This window comes from Blastocystis hominis (genome assembly GCF_000151665.1).
Source record: "Blastocystis hominis, Singapore isolate B (sub-type 7) whole genome shotgun sequence assembly, scaffold_0".
In the NCBI taxonomy this organism is placed as follows: Eukaryota; class Bigyra; order Opalinata; family Blastocystidae; genus Blastocystis; species Blastocystis hominis.
The window spans coordinates 1,506,226-1,531,968 of record NW_013171815.1 but is presented as its reverse complement, the minus strand read 5'-3'; the positions used below and the strand labels follow the sequence as shown (position 1 = coordinate 1,531,968).

The window sequence follows — 25,743 nt, the reverse complement described above, 5'->3', positions numbered from 1 at the left end:
TTATTTCTTTGTTTAACAAACAAATTGTACTATTCCAAGACCTGAAAAAGAGATTAGGCCTCGTTCTTGGAACGACGAAGTCTCTGAATCGAGGATCTCACAGTAAGAGCAGTGGGGGTAGAAATGGACCAAGCACCTCCAGCAACGACCTTCTTGCACTTCTTGCACTCCCAGATACCGACGCAAGTTCTCTTGACGGTGTTCTTTCCGCAGAAAGCGCAGGTGTAACTATTTGTCACTATCCCTACACACACACCTACGTTCCGTGCTGGCTGATTTCAATCTTCTTAACAATCTTACGAAGAGAGGAACCATATCTTGTTCCGTACTTTCCGCAAATACCGACCTTCTTAGTTCTCTTACCCTACGATTTCGTAAGCTTCCATGCTCGATTGACATAACTCACCACAACAGCCATTCGAATCATAACCAACCAATCCATTCACTTTACAAACTCATCCGATAGCTTACCATTATTAATTTAGACTCTTGAAATAGTTTTCTAGGCAAATCAAGAAAGCAAAGCGACCAAAGGGCTGGCTATGCACTTATACAGTAAATAAATAATCGGAAATCGTACCCCCTCAATATTATATTTCCTCATCAATTTGTGAATAAAACAAAGAGAAAAACCCAAAATCGCTCACTTTTTAACGTCAATTTGCTTGGAGGGAATCTTAAACTGTTTTATCAGAACATTCTTAACTTGGGGTGCTACCTTGCCCTGGACTTGAATGAAATTTCCTGTAGGTCCGCTCTTCTCGCAGCAACTAGCATTCAAAGTGGAAAATAGGATTACCTTGATGCACATGCTTTCGCCAGTGCTGTTATCAATTCTTTCGTGTTTACCATAAAGTCGGAAGTGTTATACACCAATGTCAGTTCCCGATGGGCCCCCTTCATCTTCTGAGTGACGATCTCGATCTTCTGGCACTTTCCCTTCTTCACAACGACTTTATCATTCACAGAAACGCAATGGTACGGAAGTAATCTCTCTGTAAACAATTTCACCAACTCCGCTCTTGACAATTCCATTGGAAATCCATTTTCCGGCACTTTCTTATCTCTGTAAATTGCGTCCACCAGTAATTCATCCAGTCTCTGTCGATCACCCATCTCCCCAACATCTACCACGTTCTGCGGATTCTCAGCGCATACCAAGTCTCGTTCCTTTATGTAATCCTGCAAAACTCTCCGAGCATCGGATAGCGAGTACAACCCCGCAGGATCGCATCCCATCGCCATAAACAGCCCCTTTAAAAACCCGCTCACTCGATAAAGCGCGCTCTGCGAGACTTCGGGACCGTCTCCGTCATCGTCGTCGTCTTTTCTCGCCATTCCGGGAGTTTCCCGTTTGTTCTTGGCGATATAAGCGCGATACTGCAGCAGAGCCTCATGCTGCTGGTTCAGCGAGAGAATTGTCTAGAATAAAACCGCCGTCCAATCCGAACCAACTGCTTCGCGATGGTTTTCAGCGTGATCAGCTTCATCTCGCTCAAGCACGCCATCAGTGCGGGCAATTTCTTAAACGAGGTCTTCTCCCATCGCAGTCCCTTCGCGTCGGCCACATCGCCGCAATCTACGCCTCAACATCTTTCTCCGTTTCCACAATACGGACTCGCTGCAAACCGATTGATATACTCCGCCTTCCGCAGATACTTGCTGTTGAACGTCGACACCTGCATGGGAAGCTCCTCCTCCCTCACGTCGCTCAGACACTACATCGTGGGATCCCACAAATTCTACGCGGAGACACAAGCTTTTGAATTCTTCGTCCATCGTCGATTCGCTCACGCTGAAGGGCGTTTCACTATCAGGCGGAACGGAATTCCCCGCGGGGATCGCACTCGCAGAGGCGGGAGCCGAATCAAGTTCCGCGGGACTCTCAGCATGTTCGGTGGGCTCTGAGGATTCCATGGGTTCCGCAGGTTCCGCGGGTTCTTCGGCTGAAGAAGCGGATTCCGCGGGTTCCGCGGGGAGAATGGGGAGAATGGCAAGGGGAGAAAAACCGGGAGGCGAAGACTAGAATGAAAAATACCGCCAAAAATGGACTCGATTGGCAGCAAACTCTTCGTAGAGACTGTCGTAGACTGTGTGAATAATCTCGATCACACGGCCTTTCTACAATGCACGGCAGAAAGAAATGAAACTCCCGAAGAAACGGCTTCTTGGAAATTGTTGACACTGATATATCCAACAGCAAAAGGAAGTGGGTTATTTTCGACGGCGATGCATACGACCGTGTTGAGGAGAAGAGAGGGAAGTCCTTCCTCCTGATTGGTGAGATACGCCGACTGCGAATACAGGAACGATAATGCCTGGAGCCATGAGAGCGGCTCCGTCCATAATTCGCTTGCTGACATAGGAGTTGGTGTAGATCGTGGGAACAATGGTGGGAGCCTTCCACAGAGCAAATACTAGGTCAAAAAGACGAACGTTTATGTACTAGTCGGGTAATAGCGTCCTTCCTTTGTCAATATGATGAGAGGCTCTCCGGTCTTATCTTTGTATACACAAACTCCCGTCTTAAAACGAAGGAGCTCAATCTTCTAGAAATAATCGATTCGGTCAGCGATTCATACATCAGAACTGCAAAAGACCGCTTTGTCTGCCTCAGCCGTGTAGTTTTTGAAGCAATACTGAAGTTGATTTCTCAACTCATTTGCATCCTTCTTTTTGATGAAAGACTTTGTCTGAAGCAAGACATCCGTTTGTTTTCTGAACATACTGAAAGTCTTTGTGAAAATCGAATTTAGGAATTCTAATAATCAGGCAGAATAATGGTTCTATTTCGATTTGACGATAACAAATAGGCAGAACCCGAGAAAAGGGAGGTGGAAGTCAAAGAAGAGCCTTCCACTACTATTGTCAATCCATTTCGAGAGGATGACGCTAACATCGTGATTCGTCATTTGTAACTGCATGTAGACAGTCTAATAAATAGATACGGAGAAGTGGTTTGGTTGAAAATTTTTGATTATCCTTTTTGGCCAGCAATTGTGCTGCATCCTCAGTGGTTGTCTCCATCTTTATCTTCTATGTTGAAACTAAATAAGAAAAAAACACAAAACCGGCTTATTGCCCAATTCTTCGATGACAGGGATTCATCGTATTTGAGTCGTATTAATTTAATTTTTTAGTCAAGTTGTTGGGGTTAAGGATATTTGCTACCCATTCGAAGACTATTACAACGATTACAAAGCCAATAAAGGCATCGACGCTTCCTTTATATTACGAGCGAAGCGAGTATTTGTTTGTTGTAGTGTTCTCTCACCCCCAGGATAGCGAGCTTTCTCGACTTGAACGTTGTCGTATCCGCTACCGTTTTCTCCCCCACTGAATATCACGTGTAGCTACCATGGTTGATGACGATCTTCTTCGCTCAGACTATTGCATCGTTTGCAACAAGCCCATCGATGATTTGGATCGTGCCGATATTCGCATCAAATGCGGCGACCCGGGCGTTCCGCAGACCGAAACGCACTTCCAGCAGAAGTCCTACTTCCGATGCACCAATCCACAATGTCTATCAGGTTCCACGTTTCCACGATTCTCCGATCTAGTGTACCACAAGCAATGTGTTCCGCACTGCGTTTGGAACGGTCTCTGCGGGGTCTGCAAGCCCGGAATCCCCGCGAAACGCAGCCGAGCCGGCTCTCTGTCTTCGTCTCCCGCCTCCGAACGCGACGGGAAGCCGCTTGGCCGCGGGGAAAGCGGTCGCGATGGCGAGCCGGAGGAACGGCGCGGACTGAAGCGCGGCGCGAGCCGGTTACTGCGATCTTCGTCGCAGATGTCAGGTCAATCGGGTCAATCGGGTCAATCGGGTCAATCGGGTCAATCGGGTCAATTGGGTCAATTGGGTCGATCGCCGGGCGAAGACGACGCGAAGATCTCCCCAAAGAAACGGAAAACGGGTTCCGGGAAGTCGAAAGGGGGGAATTCCCGCGGTTCGGAAGTAACGTTCGATCGAATCAGCGAAGAAGAAGCGATGCTGCACGTGAAACGCCTTCTAAAAGAACTCTACGAGACGGGAATCGCGGAGGAAGTCCCTGTTTTAACGAGCGTGAAGAACGGTCTGAAGAACGGAATCGCGGTAGAAATAATTGCGAGGCTTGATCGCAGTGGTTCTCGACGTTCTCGGAGCCGTATCGCTGCGTGGTGTGCAAGATCGTCGCGTTGCTGGAGCGACACAAGTGATGGCAGGGCGGGCGTTTCATGTAGTGTGGAGACGGTGCGGGAATTCGCGGGGAATCTGCGAAGTCTGCTGGAGAGGAAGCTGCAGCGGCATTTCGCGGAGACGTCGTTTGAGGAGTTGGCGAGGCGCGAGCTGGAGGGTGGGTGGAGGGAAGAGAGTGGAGAGTAGATGCGAAGTTCGATGCGAAATCCGCGGAAAAACGGAAGAAACGGCTGGGGGAGTTGCGAGGCGTGCTGCAGAGTCCGGAAGATGTGATTCTGTGCAGGATTATTGAGGAGAGGGTGTTTGGGAAATATGGAGGAACGGGAGAGGAGTATGAGAAAATCGTGAAGCAGATTGTGGAGAAGATGAAGGATGAGAAGACGCGAAGGAGCGTGGAGATGGGCGAGTTGCTGATTTGCGAGCTGGAAAAGTCGTGTGTGGCCTCTTTGTAATTTGTTTAGTGGAATTGTTTGAGAAATGAAAGATGCGAAAATTCTTTGTAAAGTTCCTCATTGTTCTTTCTCTCAGTTTTTTTGTTTTTAGTTCTCATGGCTCCTGAAGCAACTACGATTAAGTCCATTTATGTACGAGGTATTGTTGGACGTTTGATCGTAGGCACGACAGATCTATGATAGTCGTGGTAATCCTACTGTTGAAGTATTTTTTACTCTGGGGTACTCACTGAAAGGTCGATTTAAAGACCGAACTCGGTCTGTTCCGTGCTGCGGTTCCAAGTGGAGCTTCCACGGGCATTTACGAGGCTCTTGAGCTGCGTGACGGAATTAAATCCGAGCACCATGGCAAGGGTGTGATGAAGGCAGTTCATAATGTGAACAGCATCATTGCTCCTGCTTTGATCGGAAAAGATCCTCTCAACCAAGTGCTACCTTTTGTTTCTCGTCATTGATAGGAAGAAATCGACAAGTTTATGGTCGAGCAACTCGATGGCACGAAAACCGAATGGGGGTATATTTCTAGGTTGTACACTGATCGTGCAGATTCTTGAAATCCAAATTAGGAGCCAACAGTATTCTTGCTGTGTCCATGGCTGTCTGCCGTGCCGGAGCTGCTGCATCGCACATGCCTCTGTACGACTACATTGCTACGCTTGCCGACTACCCGATCAAGCCACATCATCTCCCCATCCCTTCATTCAACATCATTAACGGTGGAGCGCACAGCGGCAACGCTCTGGCCTTCCAGGAATTCATGATTCTCCCGGTCGGCGCCTCGAACTTCCGCGAAGCCATGCGCATGGCCTCGGAAGTCTACCAGTCGCTGAAGAAAATCATCGCTCAGCGCTACGGAACGGACTCCGTGAACGTAGGCGACGAGGGCGGCTTCGCCCCGAACATCACGAACTGCGAGAGCGGCCACGCGTGCCATCCAGCGATGCACAGCGTGTACACGGCGCTGGATTTGATCCTGGACGCCGTGCGAGCGAGCGGATACGAAGGAAAAGTGAAGATCGCGCTGGATGTGGCGGCGTCGGAGTTCTACGACCGCGAATCGAAGCGCTACAACCTGCTGAAGAAGGTGAAGGGAAGCGGCGAGGAAGGAAAAGTGGACGCGGCGACGCTGCTGGGCTTTTACGAGAAACTGGTGGAGGAATATCCGATAGAAGTGATCGAAGACGGGTTCGACGAGGACGATTTCGAAGGGTGGCGAGCGATGCGGGAGAAGCTGGGGTCGCGTAGCGATGGGGCGAGGCGCTGAGGGATAGGGATCACGATCGTGGGAGATGATTTGACGGTGACGAACATTCTTCGGATTGAGAACGCGATCGAGAAGGGGTGCTGCAATGCGCTGCTGCTGAAGGTGAATCAGATCGGATCGGTGACGGAGGCGATCCAGGCCGTGAGGAAATGTCGCGAGGCGGGGCAGTGGAGTGTGATGGCGTCGCATCGCAGCGGAGAGACGGAGGATTGCTTCTTGTCGCATCTGAGCGTGGGGTTGCACACGGAGCGGATTAAGAGCGGAGCGCCGTGCCGAAGCGAGCGACTGTGCAAATATAACGAGTTGATGCGGATCGAAGAAGAGTTGCTGGTGGAGAAGGAAGAAGTGTTCTTTGGAGAGAAGAAAGTGGAGTCGTATTTAGAATAAAGAAGCATTCTCTTTGTCTGTTTGTTTGTAAACTTGCTTCCTTAGCTTGTTTATATGTGTGCTTCCTGAGCTTGTTTGCTTTGCTCGCTTTGTTTGCTTTGCTTGCTTAATAAAATGAAACAGATCACCAAGACATAACAGCTACACGTGTGATGTTTCGACGCGTAATATGATCCATCGCAAGTCCTTGCTGATGAAGCGATCCAAGTTTGATGGGATGCAAGTGAACACATGTCTTCACATTCTTCCAGAAATTATGGTTACACGTAATGATCGCGTTGTGGCTGAGACACCAATTGATCGTCGGCGCCGCTTGCTCTAAAAAGACACGATGCTTGTAGAAGATCGAGGACAACTTCACAAACAACGCGATATCATCCTTCGACACATAGAAATAATCCTGCAAGCTTCGTCGCGTGTTCTCCGGATCCGACAGACGGCACACTCGCTCCAGCGCGGGAATCGCGACCACTTCTTCCACTGCATTGCGCAGGGCTTGCGGATAAGGAACCCCGAACATGTTTTTCATCGAGTTCCACGACCAGGGAGCTCGGGGATTGTAGGTGCGCGTTGGCTCGTGATGGCTCTCTGAGAGGTTGTACATGTTCAGATAGAGCGGATCCAGAAAGGCATCGTCGTTCATTAGGAAATACCCCGCATACTTGTACGATTGGAGGTCGTGGAACAGCTGATAAGCCACCGTCAGTGTGTAGTAGCTGTATTCTCCGCCGACGCGAAGTCCGTGAGCGCATACAGTGAAAGCAGGTTGCGGATCCGGAGCGAGATACACGACGTCGAAGTCGGAGTTGAAGAGCTCGGCGAATTTGCGGAAATAGTTGTTTCGGAAGAAGGGAAGCGCGGCTAGGATGTTCCAGTGGTGGTTGATTACGATGAGATAGATTTCTTTTGTGTTGTGTGTGTGGTATTTGTACACATAGTTGGGACGGGGATCGCCTTTCGCGCATTCCTTCTCTCCGAAATGCAGCGTGCAATTGTATTCAAAGGGAACATACAGATCCTCCTCGGTTAACAAGCTCTTCGCATACCGCAACGCCTGAGCCCAGCCTTTTGTAGTATTGCGTTCAACATTGACAGTTGCTTCAACTTTCATAGGAGTTTTGAAACCAGAGGGTTTAATGTCAGGCACGACTGGATGATTTTCCGCTTGTGAACTTGGCACTACGGTTGGATCGCTTCTAGATTCCCTTAGCTGAGTCTTTGGTGACTCCGTGGGACTACGTGAAGGAAAAGGAGTTTGCGACGAAAAAGCAGATGGAGCATCGTCAGAATTCAATTCTGCTATCACTAAAACACATTGAATGAACAATACGTTTCCTTTGCACAGTATTGACACGAGAGAGTTTTATAGGAGAAATATCATATGAAATTGTGTTAAATTGATGACTACAATCAATTTCAAAACGAAAAACATACGAAATTGTGTTGGGGCGATCTGATGTAAAAAGACAGGAGGTAGCTATGAAGAGGGCAAGTGCTACAATTATGACAACATTAAGCGTTAGGTTGACCATGATAACTACCACCAATATACAAATTAATTTGATAAAACAAACAAAGCACTTCATTGAGACCAATTCCACGTCAAATACCAGAGTAGCGCCTACACAATAACAGCCAGACACAAACCATACCTCCAGGAATCACGCCACCAGCGCCTCTCATGCCATATCCCATATTGGCAGGAATGATAAGACGTCTCTTTTCACTACAAAATGACTGAGTATTCACATAAATACCCTGGGCACATGCCGAGAAGACCCTCTTCCCATCCACGAATAACACGTCCTGCTCCAAGTTTCAGGGAGAACGGAGTATTTCTGTCAAAGGAAGAATCGAATTTCTTGCCATTCTTGTAAAGGTATCCCTTATAAATTACATTCAAAGATGGAAGGCTACAGTGTAGTGTACATTCACGATATTTCCCTTCACTGCCTTTTGCGTGCAGTCTCCAGGAGTGTACTAATTGTAAACGAAGTGGACCGAGGATTACAATGTTCTGAATGACCAACTCCGCATCAACAGGCAAATCGGCTTTGGGCTGTTCTAAAGTTCCCATGGAATATTCCTGGGATACCGCCAGCGCAAATAAGAATACAGCAAGAACGAGTGTATACTTCATCAAAGGAATAGTGGTAGATTCACAGGAAGCAGTGAACGACGCCAGAACGCACCACAATATCAAGCCCGTATTGGTATTGATAATGAACACATGTATAAAAACAAACAACACACAAGAAATACACGATTACCAGCGCAAAGTCCTCTAAACACCATTAGTTCATTCTATTGCAAACAAGCCTAGTTTCTCAGATCTCAAAGACGTCATCATGGGCATCTGACATACGCTCAAAAAGTCATCATAGAAACAGACATTCGATAAAACCTCATTTACTTACCCTTTTCAAGGACGCGAGTGAAAACCTCCCAAAGACTGTATAAAAATATGAAAAAGGAATGGAAACAAGTAATAGGACTTGTTCAATTTGATGACCCCTTATATTAGTAATACACTCATATTGAAAAGCGAATATACGGACATTTCAATCTATCTGAAAATTCCTCCTGTTTTTACAGCTGCAAAAATAGCAGATATTTCTCTGTTGATATTTCTATGCCTGAAGGAGATACTGCCGAACTTATAGCATCCATACTAGTTACTTTGGGTGGAACACTTGCGTCCGCCTATTTAGCGAAAAAGTTGATCGACGCGATGGACATGAGTAAAAAGGTACGCCTAATGAGACTTGTACACCTCAGGATGTGGACAACGCAAAGAAGTCGTATTCCGAGTGGTTACGCAAGCGAGAGGAGAAAACGGGACGAACAGTCGATATTTCGAATAATGTCGCACTGGTTTTGATGTTGAACGTGTAGTACGAAGCGATTGTAATGCAGGATGTTATTGATCCTGACCATATTTCGACTACGTTTGATGATATTGCTGGAATCGACCAAATCAAACAAGAGCTCCAAGACATGATCATTTTACCGCTCAAAGAGCCCCAACTTTTTGTTTCTCACTCCCTTTTTTCTCTTCCCAAAGGAGTGTTGCTGTATGGTCCTCCTGGCACTGGAAAGACGATGTTAGCTAAGGCGCTTGCCAAAGAGTCCGGTGTTCCTTTCATCAATCTTCAATTGTCCGATTCTGTGAGCGTTCTTATGGATAGATCCACTCTAATGAACATGTATTTCGGAGAGAGTCAGAAACTGATCCGTGCTCTCTTTTCAATGTGTCGAAAGTTGTCTCCCTGTATTCTCTTCATCGACGAAGTCGATATTTTCCTCAGTGCGCGTGGCCGAGGGAACGACGAGGTTTTTCTTGTGATCGTCTCCTTCATTGTAGGCCAATGCTCAAATGAAATCGGAGTTCCTGCAGCTCTGGGACGGAATGCTCTCCGAGAACACGAACAATCAGTACGGAATTGTCGTTGTGGGTGCCACGTACGTTCTGGTCGCTTTTCGTTTTATGCAGAAATCGGCCATGGGATATCGATAAGGCTTTCCTTCGAAGACTGCCATGCACCTTCCTGGTGGATCTCCCTGTAGCATCGAGCGTGGAGTGTGAAATAGAGTAAACAGCAGCGAGAATCGATTTTGCGGCTGATTCTGAAGAACGAAGTCGTGGATGAGGAGTGCATTAAGGAACTCGCTGCGATTACCGATTCCTATAGCGGAAGTGATTTGAATGAGCTGTGTAAGACCGCCTGCATCTATCCGATTCGCGAGATGATCGATGAAAGTCGCAGGAATGGAATGCGTCTCTGCGATATTCGAATGGACGCTCCAGTGCGCAGAATGAATGTAGATAATGCGGATGAAAGGTTCAAAATAGATCAAGGACTTCAAACGGGCGATGACGCGAGTGCAGGCGACGGGAAAGGCTGCGTATAGCTACAGTGAAAGTAGTTCGCAGACTGCGTTCATTGACGCACTGCTGAACCATGGTGTGAACAAGTCACGAAGGAGTTCGGAGGATCTCGAAGATCTGGATAGTGACCTGTAGTGAATGTGTTTTTAAAGCGGATCATACTATTTCTTTTTGTTTGAAACACAAGAATAAAGGAGAATGGAATTAGCGGTATCCCGCGGTTCTGATGCGAAACTGTCGGGTTCTTCTGAAAATGGTTCTCTGTTTCTACGAATTATGATTACTTAGTCGCAGATTCTGCAGCCTTAAGGAATTATGAGTCAAAGCAGCAAGTAAGGAGATGTCGAATTTGAAGAGATTAATTTTGTAGAGCAAAGAAAACCTTCGATTTGGAGGAATTGCTAGGTCTTAACGTTCGTTCGGATCGAATTGTACTCGGTTCTGTTGAAGATGATAAATCAAGAGAAGTAGAAGATACCACTTCCTTCAACTGGTCGAAATTCTCATTGTTTGAAATTAGGAGGAGGATCTCACTCTCGTAGGCACGGAGAGACCGAAACATCATTGCTTTCGGAGGATCAGGTGAAGGCGATCGAGAAATTGAGTTCCACTGAAGCGACAACCGATGCGAAGAGCATTGTTGTTGCAGTGGATGCTCTGATCCTCATCCTAAAGGGAGAGACAAATAAGAACACGATTCGTCAGACCTTGTTGCTTCTTGAAAAGATCTTCAACTATGACAACAAGTACAGCGCTAGTATCCTTTCCGTGTCAAATCTGTCGGCCCTGTGCACAATTCTGAACGAGAAAATGCACGAGCTGGGCAGTATGCAGACGCCCGTGTCTTCCGTTCCAAGCGACCGAACCGAATCCACTCGTCGCTTGATTGTCCTTCTCTCCGGCTTCCTCTGCTCTGTCTCTCTCTCTGAGGAGCCTGTGGAGCCTGTGGAGTCCGCGGAATCTGCGGAGGCTTCGAATCCCCAAGCCACGCTGCGGTCGACGTTCCTTTCGTTCGTTCTGTCCTCCTTCTCGGCGGTTTCCCAGAAATCCATGGACGAAATGGACAGTCTGCTTGTGATTTCCGGCCTCGCCGTAGGCAGTGCGTCGCGTGTTTGCCTCTAGATGTATCTGCGCTACAAGCCGAACCGAGTGGTCGCGGTGCAGTCGAATCTGCTGTCGATGTAAGTCCGGACGATCGCTTGAATGGCAGTTTGAGCACTCTGTTCGATCTCTGTGTCACCAACGCCGTGCAGTTCGTCTACGAGCTGCTGCTGTGCATCTGGATGATCTCCTTCCTGCCCGACACGCTCCCGCTCTTCGGCAAGAAGCATCTGAACGTGGTGGAGCGTCTCGCGGAGAGTCTGAACACGTACAACAGCGAGAAGATCATCCGCGTGATCGTGAGCATCGTGCAGAATCTCATCAAGCTCCCTGAACTCGTCGAGGATCTCATCGCCTGCGGTGCGATCCGAAAGCTGAACCTGCTCAACCAGCGCATGTTCAAGGACCACGATATCAGCGAGACCTTGAAGGTCGTGCTGGACGTGCTGAACGCGAACTACGACATGCTGACCTCCTTCGATCTCTACGTGAAGGAGCTGGAGACCGGGCTTCTGCACGCCGGTCCGCGCCACACCGACGATTTCTGGAAGGAGAACGTGCGCGCGTTCGAGCTGGAGGACTTCAAACTGATCAAAAAGCTGATTGAGTGTCTGGGGAGCAAGGACGTGGACACGGTGTGCATCGCCTGTCACGATCTGAGCGCCTTCGCGTGCTATTATCCCAATGGACGAAAGTGAGCGATGGGGGAGAGGGTGAGAGGTAGGATCGTCGCGCAGTTCCATGGGAAGGAGAAGGTGATGGCGCTTCTGGCGAGCGAGAACAGCAAGATAATGGAGGCCTCGCTGTCGGCCTGCTCGCGCCTGATGATTAACAAGTGGGAGGATCTGGAGAAGAGTGGAGCCAGGTAGGGGAGACAAGAGGGGGGTGAGTGGTAGCTCGATGTAGGCAGGGAGTAAGGAAGGGTAGTTTGTAAGACGATGGAAGAGGGAACAGTGAATTACGACGAGTGTTTGTTAGATACATTTTGAGTTGGTGTTCGTATTGTGGGATGGAAGAGACTACTGCGCTTCTGCCCATGCCTGAGGAGATTGAGATCGAAGGGATCTCCTTTCACAAGTTTCAGGGAAATGAGGAGGTTTCGGAAATTAAAGAGCTAAATGATTCGATACTGAGCGAGTCTTATTCGTCGTTCACATACCATTTCTTTCTGAGGAGTGTTACCAGTATTACCTGGACTGTTCGTGTTTTTCCTGTTTTTGATGCTGTAGGCGAGAAACCAAGATGGAAAAATGGTGGGCGTATGCGTCTGTATGCTTGATATGTCTGTAAAACGTCCCCTTGGATATATTGGAATGCTGTCAGTGATTCCTGAATACAGAGGCAAAGGAATTGGTATTTCTGTGACTTTTGTCTGACTTCCAGCGAGAGCTTTAACAATTCGCTCCATTAACGAGATGATCCGTTTGAAATTTAGTGAATGCTATCTCGAAACAGAGGTGGATAATATCGGCGCATTGAATTTGTACGAGAGCCTTGGGTTCCGACGCACAGAGTATCTTCCTCGCTACTATCAGAACGGAAACTCGGCGTACCGCCTTATTTTACAACTAGAAAATGTGTATTTCCCTACAGTGAGTAGTTATTGGTAAAGTTGTCATTGTGTGTTTGTTTGACCGATTTTTGAATCGCTTTTTTAAAAAAGCAACTTCCAGGTCAAGATGAGTACTCATAGTCAGACTCCACCCTTGCAACCGGGTGATATGTCGGGCAATCACAATTCTGGAAACCAAAATGGTCAGCAGATGAGTATTGGTTTCTAATGCAATATTTAATTATAGATGGGAGTTTTTCCATCATATCTACTGATCGCGCTTCTGAGGGCTATCCGGATAGTTCTTTTTTCGGTGGAGGAACCCATTCATCGAAAGTTCCAAAAATTGATGGAGCCGAACCGCTTAATCTAGGTGATGACAAACTGGACGTAGGAGAAAGGAGCCATTTGAATATATAGGGGAGACGCAGCATGGAAAACTTATCTCCATTGCGGCTATCGATGGGCAGTCAATTCTTTCTGAGCTCGGGCTTAATGATGGGAACTAACCGTCCTTCTGCGGTATTTGAGTCTGCAGAGAACATGTATACGGATCCCTATGCGGCCAACGACTCTCGCAATTCCTTTTCCAATCGTTTAGTTTCGAGTCAGCTTCCTTCAATTCGGCAAACAGCCAGCAGTGTAAGTTTATTTCCTCCCTTCGGAGTCGGAGAATCCTCGCTTACTACAGATTGGGGACAATCCAACACCAATATGCCTGTATCATTCAATGAATCGGGTCAGCCCGATCTTGTCGATAAACCCGATCGCGAAAGCAGCCGCGATCCCTCCTTTTTCAACCAGTTTTTCAACGAAATGCCTCCTGTTCGCGAAGACCTCGATTTTGGGAATGGCAGAATTAGCGAGCTTTCCGTGATGGAACACGATTGTAGAACACAGGAGCTGTGTGTGAGTGTAGTCAGCGGGTTGAACTATGCTGTCCATCCGCAGGGGGGTTTCCCCTCCATTTTATCGCAGAAACTCCCGACGTCGTCTGCGTCGGTGGGCGTATCGAGTTCCGCGGGGATAGCGACAGGTCCGTTTCTTGCGCCCACGCTGGACGACTCGAGCTACAAAGAAAGTGGAACCGTGGAACCGGAGAAAAGCGCGGTTCCACAGCGACCGGAAGACAAAAAGCGCGAGAAAATGGAGCGAAACCGCGAATCGGCGCGCAAAAGTCGGAAGCGTCGAAAGCAATATCAGCAGCTTCTGGACAGCAAGGTGAGCGAAATCATTCAGGAGCTGGACACGGAGAAGCGAAACCGATTGGATCGGATCGCGGCGAGTTTCCGGGAGCAAGTGTACGCGTGTTATTACCATCAAAACGCGAGCGTTCGCTTTGGCAGCGGCGTGAATTGTAGGAAGACCAGGCGACGCGCCGCTTGCTTGCGCTGCTGAATCCGAAAAGCGTGGAGCTGCAGGAGCACAGCCTGTTCGTCTGGAACGAGCTGAAATCGCTGTGCTGTCCGTTCTACAGCCGCTTCACGCTGTGGCTGATTTCGCGCGTAGGAAGCGGAGGGGAGGCTTCATCGCAGGATCCCGTGTTTTTTCGACGGTACACCGAATGCATTCAGACGGTTTCGGGCAGCCGGAAGGTCGTCAACAACGAGCCGAAGCATCCCTCCGATTTCAGGTACGCGATGGCGGGAAGGTTCAGTGCAGCGGCGCCTTCTCGTTCTGGCCGAAGTTCATCTCGTACTTCAAGCTGGGGCCCGAGCAGGAGGCCAAAATCCGGCAGATCTGCACGCTGAACTACCAGAAACTGAGCGGGATGGTGATGCGATCGAGCCCGTTGATGACTCCCGCGGCAAGCCTCACTTCCGCTTCGCAGTCCGCGTTCGAGGAGTCGTTGACGCCTAGTTTGCTCGCAGAGCTGCAGAGCCTCACCGAAACGACGACGGAGGAAGCCAGCGGGCTGTTCTCCATGATGACCTCCTTTCTCTCGTCCCAGCAGATTTTCGCGCTGGCGGAGTTTTTACTGAACGATTCGGACCGCTGCCTCGCGGAGTTGGAGCAAGTGCCCGCGCGATTCGCTGCGCAGAGCGAGGCAGAAACGACGCCAGGCGACGAAGCGGAGGCCAGACGCGCGAGACGTACCGAAACCGGGGAAACCGGGGAAACCGGGGAAACTTTGGGGACTGGGGAAACTGGGGGAACTGGGGGAACGGAGGTACGGCACGGGGAGTTGCCAGCATTGACCAAAACGAGCTGCTCGGCGGAGAAGCTGCTGTCGGTGCTTCATTCGATTTGTTGTGTTTGATGGAACAAACAGCGCAATCCCGCTTTTCCTTGCCGCGCGCCAGCTTGTCGAAGGCGATTCCGAAGAACACGAGGCAGACGCCGACCCACTAGAGAGCTCAGGAAGCACCAGCTCCAATCTACCTGTCCCCAGGTGATTTCGTTGCCCATAAATACCACGGAGAGCAGAATGCTGAAGAACTTGCGCGTCGTGGTGATCGTCGACAGCACCAGCGGCGCGAAATGCCGCACCGTGAAGAGGATGAACATCTGCCCCACCGAGCTGCACACGCCGTACACCAGGCAGTACTACGATTCAACGAGCGAAGCGCGGCGCTACCAGCAAGCAGACGCGGTTTTCGAGGAGGAAACGCAGCCCGGGAAGAAGCTCCTGGCTGAACAGAGAGGCCACCAGCGCGATCATCATGCCGTAGACGTTGAGCATGACTTGCAGGCGGAAGCTGGAGGGTTTGAAGCGAGGAACGACGACGTCCTGCTGCATGCCGCAGACGCCGTCCATGCAGAGAGAAAGTACAAGGAGGAGCAGACCGAGGTTGCTGTTCGAGGACGTGCTCACCTTCTTTTTGTTGCTCAGAAGCTGGAACACTAGGAAAGCAGGGGAAAGAAGAGAGAGTACAGATGATGCCCACCGTCATGATGAGGACACTGATATACTTCCGGATGGAATATTTACGGGCTATGGAAAATATGGACCGTAGAACTACTTCCAAAGAGCGTGCCCGCGAGCATCACAGGGATCATTTTACACGACTTCGCTAGGACTTGTGTCGGATAAGTAACATGCTGCAAATTGAGCTCGTTATTTCAGAAAATACCTTTAAGGCATTATTCGAAAATATCATTGCCAAAGTGTAGCAGACACCGTAGATCCAGTAATCCGAAAGTACATCCCTTCTGAAGTGAATGTGCTACACGATCGAAAAAGATAACACAGGAAAACCTCCACATCTTTCACGGGTTTGTTGTATGTGTCCTTTCCAAACATACTAAACGAGAGTAGTACAACGCCAGATTTCTCATCAACATCGCGAATAATACATTCCTCACTATGCTCTTTTTTTCATGAATAAATCCTACTCTTTGTCTTTTACTCTATATATTGCCATTCTTCCCACAAGATCCTTCTTCGGAATCTGTAGACTGAACTTCTTGTTTTCTTTCCCTGTAATACTCAATACTATAATCATAAAAATCATCCGAATCATACTTAGCGATGCTATGGTGTAGTTGATGATTGTCTGTATCAAAAGAAGCACAGAAGTGTATTCAAATCGGGCTCCACTCGGACTGACATATCGATATCTACGTAAAAGCCAGTGTACAGACAAACATCTTTTCCTGGACAAGCCCAAAGCATAAATATATGGAGTAGATGCCGAGAATAGCAAAAACAAGCTTTTTGTAATATTGTAAATCCATTTCAAATAACAAATAGGAAAAAGTGCAAAAATCATGCCTATTTTATCATTTTTGTGAGTTTCCGCGATTATTTGTATGTTTTAATATCGAACCATAAGGAACATATTGTCAATTCTGAGTTAAATGTCTGGAAAACCTGGAGAATTTTCGTTAACGTATGCTCTGGATAAGAGTATGAATAACGCCAACGGTGAAAAGCCTGAGGAAGACCGATATCCGCCAGAAAGTGGGCATCGTTTCGACAGAGGCTGGAAAAATGGAGGTGACTATGATGAACCGCGTTACCGTGGCCCTAGCAATCGTTTTGGATACGGTTCTCAACGTATGGGTGGTTCGCATTATAACAATCGTGGTGGCTACAATGATAGAGGCCGAAATGGAGGTAATTATCGTCATCAAAGTAATTTGCGTTTTTCATTGTTCCCTCTTAGACACTATGTCGGAAGCGGACAGCAGCGCTGATTGGAGAGTAAAGAAACCGGCCAATCCTGTGAACTCTGCCTCCGAAGAAGTGAATAGAGAAAACAGCCCCCAGAATATGGGCTATAGACATGGCGGTTCAAATTACGGTCATGGATCTGGTAGTAAGTATCGTTATCGTCCACATGCGTATGACGATGATATGGGATTTAACCGGGACCGTGACCACTACAGAGACGATGAGTCCCCACGCGATTATTACTCCAGACCGGGCGGTCGTTCAAAGTATATTCCTCGTGCTCGCAAGCAGGACAGTCCATCCAAACCTGATTCAGACAAAGAAAGCCGCGATCCCGTAAATCTGAATCCTCCGTACTCCCTTTCTCTCCTTTTTGCTCATCCCTAGTGACTATCGTCCTGGCCAGAACCAGTTCTCGATTCTGAATTTCGACTCTTCTGACGAGAACGACTCCGTAGGCGTGTTCGGGTTTTTCTCACGCAGAATTTGACTCTGGAGCAGCTGAAAGAGCGCGCTGCCAAGAAGAACCAGGAGCGCATCGAGCAGACGCAGAAGGATCTCCAGGCGCGCGACCACGCGCTGCAGGAGCGACGCACCAAAGCGCCCGAACCGAGCGGCAGCAGCAGCGGCAATCAGTCCGCAGAGCGCGCGCCGAAAGCGACCTTCACGGTGGCGTGGAGCGTGGATTTGCGTAGGAATGGGCGCGGAAATCGATCCTAGCGGCGAGCTACAGCGACGTTCCGGCCGCGACGCTCCCCGAGAACCGCGTGGCGCAGCTGGCGGAGGCGCTGAACCAGCAGCTGAGCGCGCCGAAGAGCAAGGACCTGGAGAACATGCTGGAGAAGGCGAAGAAGCAGGACGTAGGCGGAGGCAGGGCGATGAAACGCAGGTGTTCCCGCTGGTGGTGCAGATCTTGAAGCTGGTGCTGAAGCGGAAGGAAGTGAGCAGCAAGATGGCCATGACGCTGGGTCTGTTCTTCAAGCAGATCGGCGATTTGGTGTCCAGCGAGATGATCGAGCAGGCCTTGCAGCGATGCTATCTGGACGCCGATTCGCTGGAGAGCTCCAAGATGGAGGCCGTCGCCGCGAACTTCGATGAGATCGTGAAGGCTCTGGACATGCACCAGCTGATCAAGCACGTGCCTTCGCGCGAATCCGCCGACGCCAAGGTCGAGAAACCGGAGAAACCGGAGAAACTGGAGAAGTCGGAGAAGCCGGAGGTGAAGGAAGCGGCGAAGGAGGAAGCGGCGAAGCCGATAAAGGACGAGGCGAAGTTCCTGGAGATTCTGCAGACGCAAGCGATGGGCGAGGAGCTGAGCGAGATGGTGGATCAGGCGGGTCTGGAGAAGGACACGCGTAGACGCGGAGAAGAGGCGTGAAGCGTAGGACTGATGGGAGTGCTGCTGAAGTTCATCCTGGGCGAGAACGATCCGATGCAGCTGGTGCTGGTGGAGAAGCGCGAGGACGGGAAGATGGAGGTCAATTTCTACCACTTCCTGCCGTTCGTGGCGGACAACTACGGCTTGCTGATTCGCAATTTCTGGGACGGACTGCAGATGGATCAGCACGTGGAGCTGCTGAACGAGATGGTGCGATTCTGGGATTCGGTGGGCCAGCCGCGCGGATTGCTGGAGGCGCTGTTCTACTCTGCGTTTGAGAACGATCTCGTGTATCCGGATGCTCTGGAGGAGTGGAAGGATCAGGAGTCGAGTGCTCGTAGGGAATGGGGCAGGAGAGTGAGGCGTAGTGAAGAAGCAGGCGGATATCCGGCTGAGCGATACAGTTTTCCAGATCCAGGAGTTCCTGAATAGCTTGGAGTACGAATGGCGTGTTTGTTTCTAAAAAGAATCGAGTGCGTGATGTAGATTGGCTCGACATGAGAACGAAAAGGAATAGGATGGATTGATTTTTTATTCGATTGATTGATCATTCGATTGATTTTTTATTCGATTGATTGATCGTTCAAATGATTGACTGACACAAACATACGGAGTGTTCCACTCGTTTATTCACACACAAAATGACTCAGCAACTTCCAGTTCGCGCACATAAACTCTTCCAATTCCTCTGCAGTGGATGTGACTTGATCTCCCTATCAGTCATCGCTTCTTCCTCACAAAAACCTTCAGTCGATCCACGATCACCGTGCAGACCACGCCCGCTTTCACACCCGCGCGTCGAGCAAACGCCAGGAACAGCAGCGCCTCCATCTCGATGTTGCACACGCCCGCAGCGTGGAGCTTCTGCAGAAAGGAGAACTTGTCCGCCTCCTCGTACCTTCACATCACACTGAAAGCACTTCCCTACTCACAGAAGAAACCGTCTGTGCGACCTTGATCCTCGTAGAATCCATCAGCAGACAGAGTAACGCCGGACACCACGGGGATTCCGTTCTCTTCGGCGAGCAATTGGAGGTGACGAACCACTTCGGGATCAGCGATCGCAGGGTATTGGTAGTGCTTTGTGGTACAAAAAGATGCAAAGAAGTACTTTGCCAAGCGCGGACTGTGTGTAAAAGTGATTGAGATCAGCGTCACAGCATTCTGTTGATACAACCACACTTCCAGGAGCTACGCCAATGCCCCCACATGTACCACAGCGAATGAAAGTACATTTGTCAAGGCAACCAGCGTAGTGAAGAAGCTTGTACACTTCATTGAGAGCTATACTCAACGAGGGCATGCCCATCCCATGACTCACACACAGGATCTTTCCCACCTTGTACCTACCGATAAAATTATACCAAAAGTTGGCACATCGAGTAACGTTCGGTCTTTCCAATTTCCTTTCCACCAAACGGCAACTCTAACGAATTATGAAAGAAATTCGCAAGATCTTTTGTTCGGTCTGCACTTCCTTGCATTATCACAAACTAAATCGAATCTTGTTCCGAACGGATTACTCTGCAGTCTCCAAACTCACTTTTCAGATCCATCGAGGTATCTAATCCAAAATGGTACAAAACGTTCTTGTGAAGGAATTCGTCTGCTTAAATCGGATTAGGATATGTCTGTTTCAAGAGCTTTCAAATGGGGATTCATAATCACAAAAAGAATGAGATGAAAGAAATAGTTCCAACAAACAGTCCACATGCTCTGTTTCGCCAACTTTGCGTTCAGCACAGAGACCACACCCTTCCACTCCTCCGCAAGCTCCTGACTACAACTCTCTCCCGCATCCCCCTCCGATCCGTTCGCTATCTTTTCTCCGCGACTCAGCAGCGCAATAATCAGCCCAGCGTACTTCTCCGACTGCAGCAGCACCGGAATAATCGCCTCCGTGAATCAAGGCCTCTTCCCCACATCATAAAAACAAGGATATGTTTTCTGCTGAATAAACGAGTTCAGAACCGCGGTGAGAAAGCTCAGATCGGCCTGCTCGCTCTCCAGATAGCTTTGGATGGTCCGCAGCACGCGGTCGGTGACTTCGCGCTGCGCCTCATCGCCGGTCCAAATCAGTAGATAGGGGATGAGGATGGACAGCAGACACTTCCAAACCTCCTTCGTAAAGAACGGAGCCGCGGCGAGCAGAAGCTTCTTCCCCTTCTGGTAGCTCAGCACGCGCAGCAGACCCTTCGGCTTCACGGAGAGCTGCCCGGTGCTCGAGCGGTCGATCGAGAACGCTTTCAGAAGGTGGTGGTGGGCCTCTTCGATGTCCTGAGGGTGGGTGGAGAGAGGAGGTCAAACGTGTTTTAGAAACGCCTGGGCAAAGCTGTTGGTCGAGTTGTCGAGACGCAGATGGCATCGCTCGATTTTGAGAATGTCCGAGTAGCCGGACTAGATGAAAATGGAAATACACGTGGAGAGTACTTCGATTTGACTCAACAGGCGAATGTGAAGCTCTTTGGAAGACTCATCTTCGTCTAGACTCAAGATCTCGAATTCTAGCTGCTTTGCTTGCTTTCGAAAATCTCGGTACTCCGTGACTCCCAATGTTTTTGAATCGAACGAGTTCAGGAACGCGATTCTACGCAACTCATTTCGAGATGCGATCGCCTCCTTTGTCCGATAGTCAAAGAACGGATTTCCAGTATTTTGCTTGAAAGAAGCGTCGTTCTGCTCCATGGTCTTGTAAAAATAGTACAATTCAATGAATGGGTCTGTGGTATACTTTATACTTGATAGATTTGAAATGAGAGTTCCAATTTCGGTAGGAAGCATGTATTTCGATCCTAGCTCGGTTACTACAATGGAATCGTTTAGAAGCAGTCCTACATGCAGCCACGTTCACTTTTTCTTTGTTCAAGCTCATCAGCTGATCGACTTCCTCAATAGATTTGACTTTGTCTGTGCTCTGTGCAGCCTCGCCCGTTTCCGAGCTTTTTTCAGCAGGCTCACTCATGTTTAGCGAGATATTTCAACTTTCGAAAATAGCAAATAATCGGCATTTTTTCGTTCCAGCAAGAACCGAAGGAAAACCGCGTGAAAGTTAGGCCCAAATTATTAGGGTGCATAAAGTAGAAGTATATCCCAAAGTGATTAACGTTCCCAGTCCGTAAATTTCATAGATTGTTTGTCTATTGTTCGTTTGTCGTCGATACGAATAAAATGGAAAATCTGAAGACTTACTGGACTTCTGTTGAGGAGTTTTACAAGAAAATCACTCCGAAGAATGGTTTGTGTGTTCTGAGGATATAACATTTAGAAAAGCTTTCTGATATCGAGAATAAAATTAAGGTTCCCCTTCACTACATAGTGATGGCGGTTAGTGTGCTTTTGGTCGCTCTTGTTTATCTGCTGATGCGCAAATTCTTTTTTGCATACCTGGCTTTCTTTGTCGCATTGGGCCTTACTATGAAAGACCTCTCTGAGGAGAAAGCCAAGGAAAAGAAATGGGCAGCCTACTGGCTCGTTTTTTCTGTTTTCCAGATGCTCCCTTCTATTCTGGACGGAAACATGTATTACTCGATTATTAAATGTGCCATTCTGATCTATTTTGCTGCGTTTGACGAGTGCACTGTAGTAGTCGAGGCGCTGACTAAGGCCAATGAGTACCTCATGAAGGGTTGGGAATGGTACCTTGACTTTTGCAGAGGGAATGTAAAGATGGACTAAGGTCATACATTATGGATTGTTTGTTGAATCAAGGAGAACGTACTCATCGCCTGGAATATTTCACTACAAGGTTTTCCGCTACTTCCATGTCTTGTCGAAAGCGACGTCTTCGAGAGTTGTTCCGTAACTGAAACACAATCATCGTACTGGCAATAGACACTGCGAACAGTGTGAAATACTACATGACATCCAAATCGGATTGATACTTGCTGTGTTTGCTTGATCACTGCCTCCGATGATAGTAGATCGAGGTTATTACTGTTTGAAACATAATAGCCAAAAAGCCTCAAGGCAAAGAAGCAGCTCAACAGAAGCAACGCTAGGAAAGCGAAATTCCCCTCAAACCATCGCGTATGGCGAATATCCCGTAAGTATTTCTCTTTCATTTGGGTCCTCCAAAGCAGAATGAATAAGCCATCGTGCTGGAAGTAGAGAATATTGCTAGAAATTGTGGGGTCAAGACGATACTCGATAGAGGACCTTGACGCGATCACATGATAGAGCATGCCATATTGCTTGACAAGGGTGGCCTAAAGCATCATACTCAACAGGAGTGAACAGACCCTTAGTAAAACAATCTGGTCGTCTGGCTCCAGTGAAGAATGCAAAATCGGATGAATCAGCTCGAGGATCTCGCGCTGGATTGCTTTGTTTGGAGTGGAATCATGAATTGACACTTCACATGAATCAGGTAGCTCTGTTTCATTGAATGTATCGCATTCACCACTGGTTCCTATATCCATTTCTGGTCTGAAACAGAATATATCTTCGTTTGTTTCCGCATCGACAATGACGAAACAATACCCGTGCGACTGGAAATTAAGAATTCGAACACCAGACTCCAAGGATATATATTTCAACGCATCAAAACTCTCAAGGGATTTTACAACACACCATCCTCCTCCAAACTAGTTCTTACGTCTCCCAATGAATGATACACGCTCATTTAAGTAATTATATATAACATTTGTGATGGAAACAGAAAAGCAAGCCTCTTCTATTTGGTCCAGCAACAGGAGAGTAGACCTGGATAGCTCGTAGTCCCAGCTACTGAATGATATCGAAAAACGATTACTCCAAACCATAGGGATATAATACGTTTTCATTATTCCTCTGCTGAAACTCCTATTCCCTCAGAAATGATGGAGCAGGAAGTAGAATTCGCAGAAGACAGATAACCATTAGCAAGAACTGCGGAGACAGAATGAGAAACTTGACAGATTGGACAAGGCACTCGATAACCTCCACAACGTCAGCAAAGCAGTCGGCGATGAACTGGAAGAGCAGATCACGTATTTCTTAGGGATCTTCTGTGAGATAGCTTGATTGAAAGACTTGAGGAAGCAACGGATCGAGCAAATGAGACCACGAGAAAGTTGCACAAAAATCTAAAGACCCAGGTCCAGCAAGGAGAACAAACAAGTAAATGCAGGCTTGATACATTATGTGTAGACAATACGATTCTAGACATTGTCCTAGTGCTTGTTTTTATTTTCTTAGCACTGGTGGTCGTGTATGTCTGGAGACATTAGGATTTGAATTGATTTAACTAGTTCCACTAAAATCCACATTCTCTATACTTTAGCAGTTCCTCTTTTAGGCGGCATCCTTTTTTGGCTTTACCAATCCCATTGTTCATTTCGATTGATCTATGTGTTTGTTTGCTCACTCCTTTCAATTTGATGTCTTTTTTTTCTATTTTTCTATCTTTTTTGCTTCCAGATTTTGCCCAAATTAACCGAGGGTTTTTCTTCACTATTTGTGCTGTGATGTTGGCAATTACATCGGGAAAGGTATCTTCCACTCTGCTATTCGCTGCACGCAGTAGTGGAGCTCTCTTTGGTAAAGCTGTCGTTCCATTTCCTAGAGCAGCTTTTTGTCGTCTATTCAGTGCTACTCCTGCAGAGCAAGATACAAAGAAGGTACATAAGCTCTCGCTTTGGTCAAAGCCAATCTCAAAGCCCGTGACGAGTTATTTCTCCAATCCGGAGATTGAAACGGACTGGGAGATGCGTGAAGAAGAGGAAACTCGCATAAAATTCTACTATAACAAGGTTACTCAGGATAAGGTATATCTAAATCCTGTTCTGAAACCAGCGCCTCTTGTTAGACGTCTTGGAGCTGGTCTTATTGATGTCAGTGTATCGCTGGGTACTGGTTTCATATTTGCGTCTAGTTTATAGTTGGTGCGTTCGCTGTGTATATGCTGTCATCTTTCGAACTTGGAGATCAAAGTTTGGGATTCAATATAGGACAGATTTACTTCTACCTGCTGTTTTCTGTCAAGGATCTCTTTGCTGATAGGAGATCCCGAAGTATTGGAAGAAAGCTAATGGAATTGGAAGTTGTGAATAAGCATGGAGAAGTAGCCAGTCCTTACCTGACCTGTTCCCGTAATTTAATCCAATTTTTGCTTCCGTTTACTATGTTCATCGGTGGACAGATATCCATTATATTTTCTTTCACTTCTTTGATGGATCTCACACTCATGATTGTCATGAAGAAACGTATCATGGATTTCTTCTTAGGAACGAGAGTAGTTTCAGAAACCGAGAATTTTCAAGCGGTAGGTGTACATGGGGGTACTCATAGGGTAGAGAGTCGACCTGTATAAGGCGAAGGTTGCTTACAAGAGACAGTCCGAGCTGCTGGAGGAAACGAGTGTGTCTGGTATGCAGCAGATGATGATGCAGCAACAGCAAAAGGAGAAAGAAAAGGCCAAGGCGAACGAAGGGAAGGAACAGTAGTTTTAGTGTTTGCTTGCGATGTTTGTTGAATTCTATTGTGTGGGTATAGGAGATTGTGTTATTTTTCGTTGATCTCTGGGGTAGTATGTTGTCTTTCCAAAGAGTATTGCCGGGCATTGGGAATGGGATAGTTGCCTACTCTCGAGGTAGTGTGTATGTTGTATTTCTGACATGAGTAGTTGCTGTACGCTGCTATGCTACGAAAACACCGGAGCAGATGGAAAAGATTGCCAACTACCAAGTAAATAAAGCAAAATATAGAGACAATGTGCTTTCTGTCTTGGAGCTTCATTCGTAGGTTCGAAAGTTACGAAAGCAATACTCCGAAGAGTATGCGGATCTTCAAAAGCAGTATGATACAATCCGAGCGTGCGCTGTACTGCGAAGAACTAAAGCGTAGAGAAAAAGCGCGTGCAAATGAGGAGAAGATGAAGCTGAAGGCGGAGGAGGCCCGTGAAGCGAAGGTGGGAAACATTCGCTACCACTGGGAGCACTTGTGCAATGCTGAGATAATGAAAACGTAGGCCTTCGGAGGTCACTTTAGAATAGGATGCGTCAGACGAGAGGCGTGATGAACCAACTTCATCGAGAGTCAGAGAAGCGAAACCACATGAGAAAGATGCTGGATGCTCACATGGTCTATTTAGCAAATCCCTACAAGTTGGAAGAAGTGGAGAAGCGTGTTTTGGAGGAACTTCAGGAGGTTGTGCCGATTGAGCGCGTGTTTATGGCGGGTCCCTACGATAACTTCGATGCGATGACGGTTCCCACAATGGAAAACTACGAAGAGAACGAGGTTCCCGACAACAAGCCTGTGACCAAGGCACGCGTGCAAGAATTGAAGAAACAGTGGGCTGAGAGTCGTCAATGATCTGTTTGTTTGAATCGTGCGTGGTTTGCATCGAAGCGATCCTTTCTTTTTTAATTTTTATTTTTCTACATCACTGTGTGTGGTATCACAATCATATTGATTCACTCAACCGTTCCCCCTGTTTCCATCACTC

The 25,743-nt window shown here is 47.9% G+C and overlaps 15 protein-coding genes; 9 read left to right on the top strand and 6 right to left on the bottom strand.

Moving 5' to 3' along the window:
* Positions 1-24: 24 nt before the first annotated feature.
* Positions 25-484, bottom strand: GSBLH_T00000505001 (uncharacterized protein). XM_013038721.1 has 2 exons: positions 261-484; positions 25-228 (listed from the first exon to the last, which is right to left on the bottom strand). The coding sequence occupies exons 1-2, from the start codon at positions 313-315 to the stop codon at positions 98-100; spliced, it is 186 nt and encodes a 61-aa protein (XP_012894175.1). The 5' UTR covers positions 316-484; the 3' UTR covers positions 25-97.
* Positions 485-690: 206 nt separating this feature from the next.
* Positions 691-2,726, bottom strand: GSBLH_T00006966001 (uncharacterized protein; the record flags this gene model as incomplete). Its single annotated transcript, XM_013038720.1, is given in 11 exon segments — positions 691-714; positions 719-770; positions 800-1,422; positions 1,452-1,579; positions 1,592-1,718; positions 1,723-2,022; positions 2,053-2,121; positions 2,163-2,294; positions 2,305-2,417; positions 2,447-2,549; positions 2,583-2,726. Coding segments are annotated over 11 exon segments (1,815 nt in total).
* A 1,986-nt stretch (positions 2,727-4,712) lies between these two features.
* Positions 4,713-6,294, top strand: GSBLH_T00000504001 (uncharacterized protein). XM_013038719.1 has 7 exons: positions 4,713-4,761; positions 4,793-4,834; positions 4,866-5,057; positions 5,088-5,143; positions 5,176-5,580; positions 5,623-5,870; positions 5,895-6,294. Exons 1-7 carry the CDS (start codon positions 4,726-4,728, stop codon positions 6,278-6,280), a joined length of 1,365 nt encoding a protein of 454 aa, XP_012894173.1. The 5' UTR covers positions 4,713-4,725; the 3' UTR covers positions 6,281-6,294.
* A 110-nt stretch (positions 6,295-6,404) lies between these two features.
* GSBLH_T00000503001 (uncharacterized protein) lies at positions 6,405-8,409 on the bottom strand (the record flags this gene model as incomplete). XM_013038718.1 has 7 exons in its annotated part: positions 8,292-8,409; positions 8,198-8,260; positions 8,038-8,165; positions 7,933-8,006; positions 7,715-7,901; positions 7,611-7,684; positions 6,405-7,579 (listed from the first exon to the last, which is right to left on the bottom strand). Exons 1-7 carry the CDS (start codon positions 8,355-8,357, stop codon positions 6,405-6,407), a joined length of 1,767 nt encoding a protein of 588 aa, XP_012894172.1. The 5' UTR covers positions 8,358-8,409.
* Positions 8,410-8,912: 503 nt separating this feature from the next.
* GSBLH_T00000501001 (uncharacterized protein) lies at positions 8,913-10,192 on the top strand (the record flags this gene model as incomplete). Its single annotated transcript, XM_013038717.1, has 7 exons — positions 8,913-9,029; positions 9,059-9,145; positions 9,176-9,438; positions 9,469-9,613; positions 9,645-9,742; positions 9,774-9,843; positions 9,872-10,192. 7 exons carry the CDS (start codon positions 8,913-8,915, stop codon positions 10,190-10,192), a joined length of 1,101 nt encoding a protein of 366 aa, XP_012894171.1.
* A 292-nt stretch (positions 10,193-10,484) lies between these two features.
* Positions 10,485-12,139, top strand: GSBLH_T00000500001 (uncharacterized protein; the record flags this gene model as incomplete). The annotated part of the gene is made up of 5 exons (XM_013038716.1): positions 10,485-10,501; positions 10,540-10,677; positions 10,712-11,277; positions 11,310-11,964; positions 11,995-12,139. 5 exons carry the CDS (start codon positions 10,485-10,487, stop codon positions 12,137-12,139), a joined length of 1,521 nt encoding a protein of 506 aa, XP_012894170.1.
* A 411-nt stretch (positions 12,140-12,550) lies between these two features.
* Positions 12,551-12,880, top strand: GSBLH_T00006075001 (uncharacterized protein; the record flags this gene model as incomplete). The annotated part of the gene is made up of 2 exons (XM_013038715.1): positions 12,551-12,623; positions 12,654-12,880. The coding sequence occupies 2 exons, from the start codon at positions 12,551-12,553 to the stop codon at positions 12,878-12,880; spliced, it is 300 nt and encodes a 99-aa protein (XP_012894169.1).
* A 374-nt stretch (positions 12,881-13,254) lies between these two features.
* Positions 13,255-14,220, top strand: GSBLH_T00000499001 (uncharacterized protein; the record flags this gene model as incomplete). Its single annotated transcript, XM_013038714.1, has 1 exon — positions 13,255-14,220. The coding sequence occupies one exon, from the start codon at positions 13,255-13,257 to the stop codon at positions 14,218-14,220; it is 966 nt and encodes a 321-aa protein (XP_012894168.1).
* Positions 14,221-15,060: 840 nt separating this feature from the next.
* GSBLH_T00000498001 (UAA transporter) lies at positions 15,061-15,822 on the bottom strand (the record flags this gene model as incomplete). The annotated part of the gene is made up of 4 exons (XM_013038713.1): positions 15,061-15,369; positions 15,401-15,666; positions 15,698-15,757; positions 15,786-15,822. 4 exons carry the CDS (start codon positions 15,820-15,822, stop codon positions 15,061-15,063), a joined length of 672 nt encoding a protein of 223 aa, XP_012894167.1.
* A 934-nt stretch (positions 15,823-16,756) lies between these two features.
* On the top strand, positions 16,757-18,780 carry GSBLH_T00000497001 (uncharacterized protein; the record flags this gene model as incomplete). The annotated part of the gene is made up of 7 exons (XM_013038712.1): positions 16,757-17,292; positions 17,327-17,393; positions 17,423-17,630; positions 17,660-17,799; positions 17,829-18,294; positions 18,325-18,654; positions 18,686-18,780. 7 exons carry the CDS (start codon positions 16,757-16,759, stop codon positions 18,778-18,780), a joined length of 1,842 nt encoding a protein of 613 aa, XP_012894166.1.
* A 150-nt stretch (positions 18,781-18,930) lies between these two features.
* On the bottom strand, positions 18,931-19,886 carry GSBLH_T00000496001 (uncharacterized protein). XM_013038711.1 has 6 exons: positions 19,841-19,886; positions 19,695-19,810; positions 19,429-19,663; positions 19,246-19,397; positions 19,062-19,215; positions 18,931-19,030 (listed from the first exon to the last, which is right to left on the bottom strand). The coding sequence occupies exons 1-6, from the start codon at positions 19,871-19,873 to the stop codon at positions 18,944-18,946; spliced, it is 777 nt and encodes a 258-aa protein (XP_012894165.1). The 5' UTR covers positions 19,874-19,886; the 3' UTR covers positions 18,931-18,943.
* Positions 19,887-20,222: 336 nt separating this feature from the next.
* GSBLH_T00000495001 (uncharacterized protein) lies at positions 20,223-21,279 on the bottom strand (the record flags this gene model as incomplete). Its single annotated transcript, XM_013038710.1, has 4 exons — positions 20,223-20,594; positions 20,625-20,714; positions 20,748-21,121; positions 21,153-21,279. The coding sequence occupies 4 exons, from the start codon at positions 21,277-21,279 to the stop codon at positions 20,223-20,225; spliced, it is 963 nt and encodes a 320-aa protein (XP_012894164.1).
* A 175-nt stretch (positions 21,280-21,454) lies between these two features.
* GSBLH_T00000494001 (uncharacterized protein) lies at positions 21,455-22,005 on the top strand. XM_013038709.1 has 2 exons: positions 21,455-21,552; positions 21,583-22,005. The coding sequence occupies exons 1-2, from the start codon at positions 21,486-21,488 to the stop codon at positions 21,990-21,992; spliced, it is 477 nt and encodes a 158-aa protein (XP_012894163.1). The 5' UTR covers positions 21,455-21,485; the 3' UTR covers positions 21,993-22,005.
* Positions 22,006-23,116: 1,111 nt separating this feature from the next.
* Positions 23,117-23,642, top strand: GSBLH_T00000493001 (uncharacterized protein). XM_013038708.1 has 4 exons: positions 23,117-23,146; positions 23,178-23,284; positions 23,314-23,414; positions 23,445-23,642. The coding sequence occupies exons 1-4, from the start codon at positions 23,132-23,134 to the stop codon at positions 23,522-23,524; spliced, it is 303 nt and encodes a 100-aa protein (XP_012894162.1). The 5' UTR covers positions 23,117-23,131; the 3' UTR covers positions 23,525-23,642.
* A 1,170-nt stretch (positions 23,643-24,812) lies between these two features.
* Positions 24,813-25,610, top strand: GSBLH_T00000492001 (uncharacterized protein; the record flags this gene model as incomplete). XM_013038707.1 has 5 exons in its annotated part: positions 24,813-24,885; positions 24,919-25,007; positions 25,038-25,108; positions 25,140-25,259; positions 25,289-25,610. The coding sequence occupies exons 1-5, from the start codon at positions 24,825-24,827 to the stop codon at positions 25,608-25,610; spliced, it is 663 nt and encodes a 220-aa protein (XP_012894161.1). The 5' UTR covers positions 24,813-24,824.
* Positions 25,611-25,743: the final 133 nt, after the last annotated feature.